This window comes from Strix uralensis, chromosome 6, assembly GCF_047716275.1.
Source record: "Strix uralensis isolate ZFMK-TIS-50842 chromosome 6, bStrUra1, whole genome shotgun sequence".
Lineage (NCBI taxonomy): Eukaryota > Metazoa > Chordata > Aves > Strigiformes > Strigidae > Strix > Strix uralensis.
Window position 1 is genome coordinate 34,020,462 of NC_133977.1, and position 12,484 is coordinate 34,032,945.

General features: G+C 39.4%; 1 protein-coding gene across 4 annotated transcripts in view; it reads left to right on the forward strand.

Annotated features, from left to right (window-relative positions):
* KALRN (kalirin RhoGEF kinase) overlaps positions 1-12,484 on the forward strand; it is a 526,142-nt gene that overhangs the window by 203,642 nt on the left and 310,016 nt on the right. For all 4 annotated transcript variants that reach the window (XM_074873623.1, XM_074873625.1, XM_074873626.1 and 1 more), the window contains exons 4-5: positions 948-1,140; positions 5,458-5,970. In XM_074873623.1, coding sequence (XP_074729724.1) covers positions 948-1,140; positions 5,458-5,970 — 706 coding nt within the window. The remainder of the gene's footprint in view (positions 1-947; positions 1,141-5,457; positions 5,971-12,484) is intronic.

Here is a 12,484-nt window from a genome sequence, read left to right on the forward strand (position 1 = left end):
CCATGCATGGCAGATATATTAGCTGGTCAGTCAGAGTAGTAGCCACTGCCTAAATCTCATCAAACGTTGGATGGTGCAGATGAAGGATGACACTTTTGAGCCATACCTCTTTTTCTGAGGAGCAATACTACGTCCCTGGAAAAGCTATTCTGAAAGCTCCCCAGATTTGACTTAAATCAACATGTCCTTTTATTCTTTTTCCTCTCTTCTCCTGGGGAAAAAGGGAAGATGTGTTTGCAGGCTAATGCTCTAATGCTTTTGGGCACCATGCATTGCGAATGACCAGGCCAGATAACTGTCTTGAAGTTTTGAGAAGGGAGGAGCATGGGCTGGCAGAAAAATATGACTGCAGATTGAGAAAGATCCTGCAACATTTGGAAGATCAATCAGGAGGGAAAAAGGCCCCAATTTTAACAGTGCACATGCTGAGTCACAAGGACCTTCCTTTCAGGGAATGATTGCCAGGCACATTTCTGGAAATAACACTTTTTAAAAGCCCTTAAAGGGGACTTTAAAAATGAAGACACCCAAATTTACAAGTGGCCAGCAATGTTAAGGCACAGGACCCTGCTTGTTGGCTTTGGCTGGGAACTGAATTCAGTATGTTGAAAGCAGAATCTATTGTATGTACACATAAATAGCTTCTATACAGATATATTTGATTCTGTTTTCAATTGTGTGAAAGTATGTATGCTTTCAGTGAAAATTTGAATTACATGTATTTGGGAAATTAGATGTTAAACACACTTGAGTTTCATGTAAGTTAGATTATGGTAAAATTAATATATCCTTTCATATAGCCTTTATACTGTACTATCTTTTGCCTTTTATTTTGAAGTGTATAATTCTTTGCTTTGCTCTGAAGCACTGAACACTAGCAACAAAAGTTAAGTCTCAGTGTGACTGTCCACAATATTAATTATCTTGATATGCTTTTATTTCTACAGCGAAGATGTTTGTAAACGAGGATTCACTGTTATTATTGATATGCGGGGATCCAAATGGGATTTGATCAAGCCTCTCCTAAAGACTCTTCAAGAAGCCTTTCCCGCTGAGATTCATGTTGCCCTGATTATAAAACCTGATAATTTCTGGCAGAAGCAGAAAACAAACTTTGGCAGTTCCAAGTTCATCTTTGAGGTGAGAGTCACATGAGAGATGTATCGTAAAGCATTATCTCTGATAAGAAATTTTATTCAGGTAAAAAAAAATTCCCAAGCCCTGTGATTGAGAGAAAATGAAACACATCTAAGGACTGTTTGCAGGAGTGGGCTGATGCCCTGACATCAGGTTGCCTTCTGAGCACACTGCTGGAATGGGATTCATGTTTCATCTCAGAGGTTCACATGTATAGTTCACTTTGGTGAGGGTATTTTTGTGGTATTTATTTCTGGTGGTGTTGCATTCAGTCTTTCCTTTTTTTTTTCTCTTAGGAAAAACCCCCACCAAATCAGTCAATATTCTAAAGACAAAGTTCTCTAGATGCTGATGTAAGGGTTTGTTAGTTGACCTCTACCCAACTCCAAGTGGTGTTTTTTTTTATAAAAGACATTTATACTAAATTTATCTATATATTGTCACTGAGACATTTAATTGAGATTTACAATTCAGGGGCAACATTAACAACTCATGTGAATGGTAAGTTGCCTCAGGCAGGTTCTTTGAGAAATAACCAACATACAACTGCATAATTAAAGGGAATTTTACTAACTGTGTCATTGGTGAAGACAAACCAGCCTTGCTCTCTTAGCGCACTTTATTTTTATATGAATTTCACCTTCTTATCCAGAGAGATGCAAAGCTCAGGTGCATGAAGTGCTCATACATCAATCATGCCCAGCCGTGAGTTAGTCATGTGTTGTTTTTTTTTAATTTGCTGAGAAACAATTTTATCATTGGCTGTCCTACTTACCAATCCATTAATTTCAGAGGGACATTCAGATTTTGCATCTCTGGAACTCAGAAGAGAGTTTGGCTATAGTTCTTACAGTTGACTGCAATGCAGAACTATTTAAGTATATATTTAAGATCTGTTGAAGTCAGTGTAATATAAATATGTCCTTATTTCGAACCTCTTCTTAAAAGCACTCTTGAATTGCAGTGGGCAACTAGATTGGTGTTAAGCATTAACAAACTTTTACATTATTGTCACAGTTTAAGTATTTGTACACTTTTTCCCTTTGTCTCACAAAAACCAGTCAACTCATAAATTTTCCTATGTTTAAATGGGTCTTTACCTTCCTTAGCTACCTATGAGAACTCATGCATCAGTATAGGTTTATGTCACGTCCAGAGATTCCTCACACTTACTGAAATCCCATTCCTGGCAGAAGTGGCTGCCATTGCAGTGCAATGAGGTTGGCAATGCTGCCTCTGGGAAATGAGAGGGACCAGGGCAGTGGGAAGGAGAAAGGAGACATATGGATACAGAAGAACATGGAGCAGGAGGGAGCCGGTGCAGAGACTAGTAACAGAATAGCTTTTGGGGATGGGGAGTTCTGTTTAAAATATATATGGGCAGTCCCATCGTAGCCCAAGAAAAAACAGGTTATGCATGTATATCCAACACTGAATTTCAGTCCTCCAGTGCTTTAATAAACAAAAGCAATGCCTTCCTAAAGCTTCAAAACCTAGAAGTAAATAACAGCGTTCAAATACATATTTTTAGAACGTTTGTTTGGTTTTAAAATGAATTAATACTTTCTGGAGGCTTGACATTTTTTTATTGTGTGGAGATGGTGTGATGATAGTGAAGAGTAAACTGTGGTCAAGCTATTCTTCATAGTTACAGCTCTGAGTCTGTACTGTGTTAAAAGCTCTGGACTCATTTGCTGAACATGCTGGCACGCATTAAGGGTATCTGCATTTTGTGTGTGTGCCTTTGAGCTTTAGTCTGTCTGCTGGGCTGTTCACATGGGTGTCTATAATGGCTCACAAATTGTTGGACCACAGAAGGAGAGTCAGTGCTTTTGCTGTCTGTTGGACCACCTGCAGACACTCAGAGCTGATCAGTCCTTCAATTCTATAATTTTAAAAAGATTTCTTAAGCTGTGATCCACTGTACAGTAAACCCCCTGCAATATACACACCACAATCCAGGAAATTCTGTTTTAAAAGTTTCTTGTGGATGCTGCTGCTTATCACAGAATCATCTAGGTTGGAAAAGACCTTGAAGATCATCTAGTCCAACCATTAACCTAACACTGACCGTTATCAGTAGGCTCAGGCTCTGGGGCAGCTCATGCTCTCTTGTAAGAACTGTGAATATCAAATAAGCATCGCAGGTCATTATGACTCACATTTATTTGATTTATGTGGGGCAGTACACAGAGAGGCACCTTCTCTGCACTGAACATCAAGGTGATTTCCCACAGCTGTGATCAAACATGAGGTCCTTGGCAGGAACAGACTGCAGTGGAAGGCAATGTAAGACTGTTGAATTATCCCATCTACAAATTCAGCAGTAACCAATGTCAGTTTTAAGGCCAGATTCTGGTTTTGGGCTTAATGGAAGCATTATGCATATGCCAGGGCAGTGTATGACCCTTAGTGGAGGCAAATGATCTGGATTTTGTGTTTGAGAGTGGCAGAATGATTCCATGTCACAGTCCAGAGAGTGAAGCATGCCCACAGATCATCACACAAAGAAAAGAGAAAAAAAAAAAAATGGTTTCGTTGACGTATGTGGACTCCAAGGCTTCCTTTCACTTTGAGGAATGGACCAGGCAGCTTAGTTACCATTAATTCAGAGGTGTCTTAAAGATTATTTTCTTTCTCTTGCTGAAAGGGTTTAAATTGTGGGCAGAGCTTTTTAAAGTGATTTTGAAAAGAAAGACAAGTGATGCCTGAGAGACAGTTACTTTATCTTACCACAGACCTTCTTAACTAAGGTTGTTTTCATGAGTGTTTCAAGAACTCCTTAAAGGAATATCTGAATAAAGAAATTTGCTGCAGAATTCATGAAATAAAAAACCTTTCTGCTATTTTATCATGTCAAATTCTATTCATTATGAGTGCTTGCATTAGCTTGACACACTGCAGGGGGAATGCCCAGGTATTAGCCATGAAGAGAAGTCTTTTCTTGACAGGCAGTTAAACTCTAAATTGAATTATCTTCAAGGGGTCAATGTCCAGGTCAAGAGGTTTAGAAATATGAAATCCCTCTGAAGCTACATACTTACCTTCCCATTGTTTGTTGGCTCTTCCCTCTGTCCTCCCCCTTCCCCAAAGCAAGGAACATTGCAAGAAAGTTTTAAAATAATCTTTCTGCTGAGCATAAGTTCAATACAATCCCAATTTTAATACATTTCAGAATTATATTATATTTAGATGGATACAAATTGGAAGAAAAGTCTATTATTAACTTTAAACCAGTGGGCAGCCTGCTATTTTGGACATAATTCAGGATAATGGACAAGACTTGAGGTATTTTTCTTTGTAGATGACTTTTACAAGATTGCTGTGATTATTGGGTGCCTCCACTTCTGAAGAGCACAAACTCTGACATTCTTTAGAGGCCTGATCTTTAGGGGAGAGATGTGCAGTCACTGATGAACATCACAAGCCTTTAAGGGCTGCCAACTTGGGTGTTAACATGACAGCACTGAAAATCTCTAGTAACATATGAAACCCTATGCTCATATTTCAGAAAAAAAATAATTTGTCTAAAATAAATGGAAACAGCCATCAGTTGTTGTGTCCTTAAACTGTAATCTGCTTTCCAGGCGCCCAGTGCATTTCTCTATCACTGATTACTGAGTCTGAATGAATTAAAACCATCTCTTATTGATTGTGCATGATTCATGAGCAGTACTTTCTATTAGCAATAAATTCTAATTGTTAATACTCCAATGACATTTCACTTTTACATTGATTTTTGCTTAATTACATTAGAATTTACTAATATGAAAGAGATCTGCCTGTGGCAAAAGCCAACTGGAATAATCTGGAAGAAAAAACCAGCATATTCTGTGTTTTGGGAGGTCACAATGCCTTCTTCAGTTCATATGCCTAACACTTTTGTTGATGTATAGCCACGAGCCTGAGTGTAACACAAGTAGCAGAATCCCTGTAATACCATATACCTGTTTAGTGAACAATCAGGTACAGATATCCAACAGCTGCAGTAAGAAGTCTTCAGTGTCCAACTGGGTTGAAGTAATCTATGGCAGAAGCATTCTCATTATATGTTTTTGATAGTCAGGTGACCTGAAAAAGATAGACATTATTCTAGTAAATATCATATCTTTTAATAAATAAATACATTAGTGCTATTAATAGGAAAGTTTTCAATCCAATTATTTCATCAAAATTAAACATAGTCCTCAGCATCTTTTACAGTGTTCCTTCATTTATGTATTGACAAGGAAAATAATCCCTTCATGGTCTTTATGGATTGCACCGTTATTTCTAATTGGACATTCACTGATTCAAATGTTGTCATTTTCCCTTCCTTAGACAAGTATGGTATCTGTTGAAGGCCTGGCAAAACTTGTAGATCCTTCTCAACTGACGGATGAGTTTGAGGGATCCTTGGATTACAACCATGATGAATGGATAGAGTTGCGCGTCTCCTTGGAAGAGTTCTTCAACAGTGCCATCCATTTATTGTCAAGGCTGGAGGATCTCCAGGAAATGCTGGCTAGGAAGGAGTTTCCTGTTGATGTTGAGGGCTCAAGAAGGCTGATTGATGAGCACACACAGCTTAAGAAAAAAGTGATTAAAGCTCCTGTGGAAGAACTGGATCGTGAGGGTCAGAGGTTATTACAATGCATAAGATGTAGTGATGGTTTTTCTGGTAGGAACTGCATTCCTGGAAGTGCGGATTTTCAAAGTCTCGTGCCAAAGATCACCAGCCTTTTAGACAAGCTGCATTCTACCCGGCAACACTTGCATCAGATGTGGCATGTCCGCAAGTTGAAACTGGACCAGTGCTTTCAACTCCGTCTTTTTGAGCAAGATGCTGAGAAGGTAGGGTATAATCTGTCCCTTTCATACTTTAACCAAGACTTTATCACAATGCCACTGTGACCATAATTTCTATAATTAGCAACAGGAGGTATTCATCACAGGTGTAAATCTCATGTTGCCAGTAGATGTACTTTATGTGACTCATAAACCAAATTCACTGGACTAGTTGTTGGTTGTAACAGGCATTATGGCATCCACGAATAACTTGTCTGTGTCACTTTTGATGAAAGTTGTGTCACAGTGGGTACATTTGGTAGACATTAGCATGAGAATCAGGCTTTTTTTTCAAGTTTCTTTTACTAAGCTTATGAATGTATGTCACAGCACCTAGAGAAGAATGATTTTAGGGTTTGATTCACTATGATTATTTTTTGCACTTCTTGGGAGTCTATGGGAAATTTGTAGTTTAAATCATTCTAATTGTTATTTCAAACAACATTTTCAGTTTCTCTTTCCTAGGAAATCACAACAGGATTTGCAACTGGTAAAATCTTTAGTAATGGCTTTGTACCAAGGACATGGCCACTTAGTTCCCACAGCATGAGATCTGAGGCTGTGTTTAGGTTAAACATATAAACAGACCAAGAGAAAGTATTCTGAAATGACAGCAGCATGCAAAACTCTGTGGCTGTTTTGCATTAAAAAGCACATAAGGATGGCATTTGAATTCATACCTGACACTGAGTCAGTGAGCAAAACTCCTGTTCACCAGCACAAGACTTTGAGAAATATTTAACATTAAATTATTCCATAGAGATTGCATTGCAACTTCATATTTGTTAGACGTTTGCAATGTAGTGTATCAGCCTGAAAAGCACATAAGGTATCTCATGATGAAATACAGTGTACAAAAGTATTTAGAGCAGCAGAAGCACAGGTAAGTAACATGGCTTTTGGAAGCTGTAGTTTCACAGGTGTGCAGTACCACTGCGGAGTTACTTCCCCATTCCCTAACTCTTCAGAAAATATTCAGGAACCTGTAGTAGATAATGAAGTCCCCTGCAAGCAAAGTATAGCTGCTTGTCATGCTTGTTGAAAAGACCGGCTAAAAAACAGAGTTCCTTAACCAGATCTCATATACACCACCACCTACAAATTTCAGTAATACACAATAAAGCAGGCTTCTTACTACTAGTATTTGCCTCTGTTTGCCTCTGCAAGCACATGCAGGTACTGATTTCAGTGAATTTATTTTAGAAAACTGTGTTGTGCTAGAGTCTCGGCAGGCTCACTTTCTTAACACAGAAGTGCTTGATACCTTGTTAGGTGGTTTTGTGAGAGGCCTTTGCTGCACATTTAAAATTCGAGGCCACAGAAGTAGGGTGTTCTCTGTGGAAAGTACTGAGCTCTCAGACTCATGTTTCTCTAGTTTGTATATCCATCAAAAACACCAGTCTCTGAATCTTCTCCACTTAATGTATGTTCCAGTTGTTTCACTAATGTGCCTGTCTGGACCCAGGAGGAATAGCAAAAGAAATGCAGACCTCATCTGCAGGGGTATCTCACTGAAGATGATATTTTTTAATCAGCTGCAAATTGATATTATTTTTAAAACATCAGGGAGAAGTACATTGCTGAAGCAAATATAATCTTCAGTAGTAGAGAGCAAGATGCAAGACATTGGTTTTCAATGCCTGTACTAAATATCTCTAAGGGATGCTAGGACTGAAAAGGCTCCGTCATTGTATAATCAATCCTCCTGTGGGAAAACCTTGAATGCAGATGAGTCCCTCCAAAATGAGAGTCACTGTAGCATCACTCAAGAATGCCTAAGAGCAGAGTTTTTCTTCCAAATGCTACAATTTCTTCTTCTTCTGCCTTTTGCTTGTGTGTCACATGCTATAAGGACATCGTGCATTGCTACCCTTCCCAGTGGTGGCTGTATTTCAGTCGGTGCTTCAGTTTGGATTTTCAGTTTCTTTGGGATTAATCAGATGACCGCTGCTTACTAACATAAATTTTTATTTTTATTTATGATTGTTATTTGCTAATATTATTAGCAAATTATTACTATTTAGCAAATTAATATTATTAATGTTATAAGCTGAAGGGCTCTCAGATCAAGTCAGTGTCTGACAAGGTCTTATTGCCAAGCACCGTTCTGTAGTGTTGAAGGAAGACTCCAATATATTTTTCCTTTTTATCTCCTGAACAGGCATAAAAGGATGGTGTGATACAAGTCTGAGCATTGTGACAGCTAGGTTCTTTGCATGTGTTATTCTGAGGTTGTTAAGTGTAAGGTTTAGGCAAGTCAGTGGATAAATGAAGCTTCTGAGGTGAAGGAAGAAGCACTGAGAATGTGATTCCTGCCTTTATAACACTGGCTGTCTCGAGCAATTCCTGATTGACAAAATTGGCATTTTGATCTTCTCAATATCTCTTTATTCATCTGCCTCACATTACCTAAACACACAGTTTTGCTTTGGCTTTTCTGAGTAGCTCTGCTTGCTTTTCCTTGAGTAGTACATTTTCCCAAAAATTAGAAAATATTTTGTTGTTTTGTACTCTCAAATCACTGTTTTAAATCTTTTCAGTTTGTGAGTCCCTAAAATTCTTCCAGGAAACATTGCAGACCCTTCTACTTCACATTTCACACATGTGGACTGATGTAAAATATTGATGTGCTTATTCTGCTTAGCTGCCTTTTGCAGATCTCTTTGAAGTAGCCTGACCATCTCAGACTGGAAAGTACTTATCTCATAAAATGTTCAGAGCTAAATAGAGTCTGAGCGCTGTCTCCACTGTATAAATAGTCACCACAGTGTGTCTGTGTATTGAATTTTAAAGTTTCCTGGTACCTCCATTTGCTCAGTTGAACTCTACCCTCTACAATTAGATATGGTAGCAGAGCCAGGACAGTCTTCATCTCCCAGGGAGAGGCACAGCTCTTTCCATATAACCTGGATGTGTCATTTAGTGCTAATCAAATGACAACTCTAACACCGTGTGAAAGCTCAAACTCCAACATAAAATTCTGAATATAAATAAGGTTTTAGGGCCTTTTAAAATATCTCTGCATACTCATTGGATGATATTTTAGGAGAAAATGGACAAGGAATTTCCATTTTCTGGGCACCTCTGATTTTAAAATTTCTGTTGTCCTCATTGCTTGAAAAGTTCTTAAAGATGGGCTATGAAAAAAAATGGGACACAAGAAGGAAAAACACACAGTATTTTAAGGTAGGTTTTTTTTGAACCCCTTGGTATTAAAATACGCCAGATGTTCAAAGCTAATCAATTAACTTTTGTCCCTCCTATAGATCCCCTCTGTTGGAACATTTATAAATGGCAGTCACTACCTGGACACACAAATTATTCAAATTACAAGTATTACAACTTACAGAAGGTCTGTATAGTTGTGTGCTGAGCAACTCATATTATTGACAAAATAAAAGGAAGGGGTGGCAGTCCAACTGTGGGCTTCTCCCACTCAAATCAGTGGGAGAGAGCAGAGCTGTCTGTGGAGAAACTGCGACTCCAAGTCAGGCCTTTATGGTTTTATTTTCCTGTGCTGGGGCCGAGGGAGAGGAAAAGTTGGTCCATCACATAAGCACAAGCAGTTCAGTGAGAGTGGATCCGCAGATGGAGACTGGAAGCTCCTTGAAGCTCAAGTCAGCAGGCGGGTCAGCCATGTGGGGAGCTTGGCAGAGTGGTGTGAGGAAGCTCACATGCTGTGCAGTGCTGACTGTAATGATCTGCTGATAAATAACACATTTCAGCCGCTGGTGTAGCCCTGACCCTCACTGTTCAACAAATTAATTCCTCACCAACTAATATATATGTACATATGTACATATATATATAATTTTGAAACTGGAACTGAGGCTTCACTGTGTTTTTTACTGGGTAGCAGGGAAAATATTTTTAGCTATCAGTAACATGAAAAAATGTAGTCCAGTCTAAACTGAATATTGTTTAAAACAAAAACCCCACAATCAGCATAGATCCAACTATTAGAACTATCTGAGAAATGTTAATTGGTTGGTTGAAATCTGGACAGGGAGAAGAATTCAGGCAAGAGTCCACATGTTTGGCACTTGAATAAATACCAAAAAAGACAAAAAATTATTCTTACACTCTGCACTTTCCAGCTCTTCTGGAAATCATTTGTAACTGGCACCCAGCTTGACTTTTGTAGGAATTACCCCATCTTTCTGAGTTGGTTCCATATCAATTTTACTACTCTGGCATCTATGTGAATGAAAAACAGCTATCATGATGTAATCAGCGCTGTCCACATTAAGTATAAGCAACATAGTCATCAGCTGGACTGAACCAAGGATCTCTGCTGTAAGCTTGTAACACCAGCACAAAGAGCAGGCTGGTGTAACATCATTGGCGTCAGCCTCTAATGGGAGGCAGAGGAGACTTTGTATGTTCCCTCTGTCTTCACCTCCCCTTCTCCTTCCTGACTTTCTACAGAGTCCACTACACAAAGGCAAACTCCAAAAAATGACAGTGGTAGTTAGAAAATGCCATGAGTGAATTTCACTGGAAGTTTGTGGTGGGCAAAACATTTTATTTGAATAGGGCCAGCGTTGTAGAATGTCTAGTGGCAAACCACAGGCCACATATAGTCTTCAAGGAGCAGTGAAATAACGGGCTTGCAGTCAAAACCATCTGCCTCATCCATACTAAAGCTTCCCTTTGAAAAACACAGCTCTGCCTGTGATTTTCCCTGTGGAGCAGGCTATGGGAAGCTGTCCTGGCTGCTGGGGGCTGCCGTGGTACCGCTGCTCTGCGGGTGGCTGCAGCGAGAGGGAGCGGAGGGCATGGCCTGCAGCTCCTACCCACAGCAGCTGGTGGTCCCATTTCCCAGGTGATATGAGCAGCCTGGAATGACAAAGATTTCAGTGAGTGCAAGACTGATTGGAAGGTGATAACTATGCAAAGTTCATATGATAGAAGACAAGTCTGGAGAAGGGAAGGAGTAAGCAAAATGGTTGAGGGTGAATAGGATGGAATAACAGTTGCAGCAATTCTCCTGCATCCCACTCCCTGTGCAGGTGTGAGCAGTGAGACTGTGGCACCAAGGAGCACACACTGCATCCCTCCCTTCTCAGGCACAGCACTGCTTCAGGCCTCTTCCTCGGTCTGGTCTCCTTAAATAAGGGAACTGATGTGTTATTCAGCTGGATAGGTGCTATTAAACTCAGCCCCCATGTAGTAAAATAAATAATGGGGCATTTGGTTTCCAAAAGAGGAAAATCACAGCTACACCAGCTGTACTAGACTCCTGTCCAGTGTCCTATTCCTAATGAAAATATTGGGAAGACTCCTACTGGTTTTCATCAGAAGCACAATATATCCCTTAATGCTTATTCTGAAGTACCAGATGAAATTTAGGAGTTCCTGGTCTAGAATCTAACTTGACACCATACTGAGTTAGTCTATAAAAATACAGAGAAGCTCTAGCTCCACAGCAAAGTCAGTGGGAGAGATTATCCAAGAAGTATACAATCTGAGTATTTGAACCATGCTCACACTATTATTGGAGTATTACACCTGCCAAAGGTTCATGTTCCTCAGAAGGAAAGAATGCTCTGCAAGCTACTCTTTGTCTAAAAGATGCAGGGTAACTTTGATGGAATGATAGCATGCAAAATGTGGAAGTTTATGCTATGGCTTAAGGGGGAAAAGATGGCTTTAAGCAAGAAACATTGATATCTTGATGTCTGAAAGAAGGGAAACTATCAGTGCATTTGTGATTGTATGATACATATACACTTTAACCGTTTCATACATTACTTCCCCTTATACTGCACTTAAAAATTCTGAGGCTCTATGTTCTGTAATAAAATGCATTACAAATCTGATGATATGATCCTTCTTGCTAATAGGAGGCAGTTTAGTTTATTACAGTCCATTAAGTAGAGCAATTGTAGCTGCTCCTTTAGTCAAGTGATGTTGTGTGAGGAAGCATTTCCTAGAAATGGGTCTTAGCTGACTTTCTGGAAAAGCAGCATGAGAAAGATTAAAAAGATCAGCAGCATCTTCACTTCTTTCTTCATTTCCCATCACCTCTACATTTTCTTCTTCTAGCAGTGTCAAAAGACCCTGGAAGTGATACATAAGCAGATGATAGACTTTTCCTGTTTACAGTATGTCATATTAACCCTTAAGGATTTGTGTAATGCCAAAAGGCATAGCACCTGGGACAGACTCCTCTGACTGAGATAAAATCCACTTAGTGAAGGACCATTTCCCCTCTCTTATTTCACTGCTGGAAGCACTCGGTTCCTTTGATCTGTTCTATGTGCCATATATACAATTGCCTCCAAAATTTTGTGTGTAATGTTGGCTTAGAAGTTACTGCAATGGGGATGTCTCCCAGGGAATGAGACTGGGAAACCAACAAGGAAAGTACTGAGAAGCTGATGGAGGGAGCTGTCATATGTGAAATGAATACAAAGCAAATGAATTCTGGGGAGGTGGTTAAGTAGGACTGGGGAGGAGGTAGGAAGCATATTAATTGGGGAAAGAACCAAAATCAGGATTAATAACGAGAGCACAT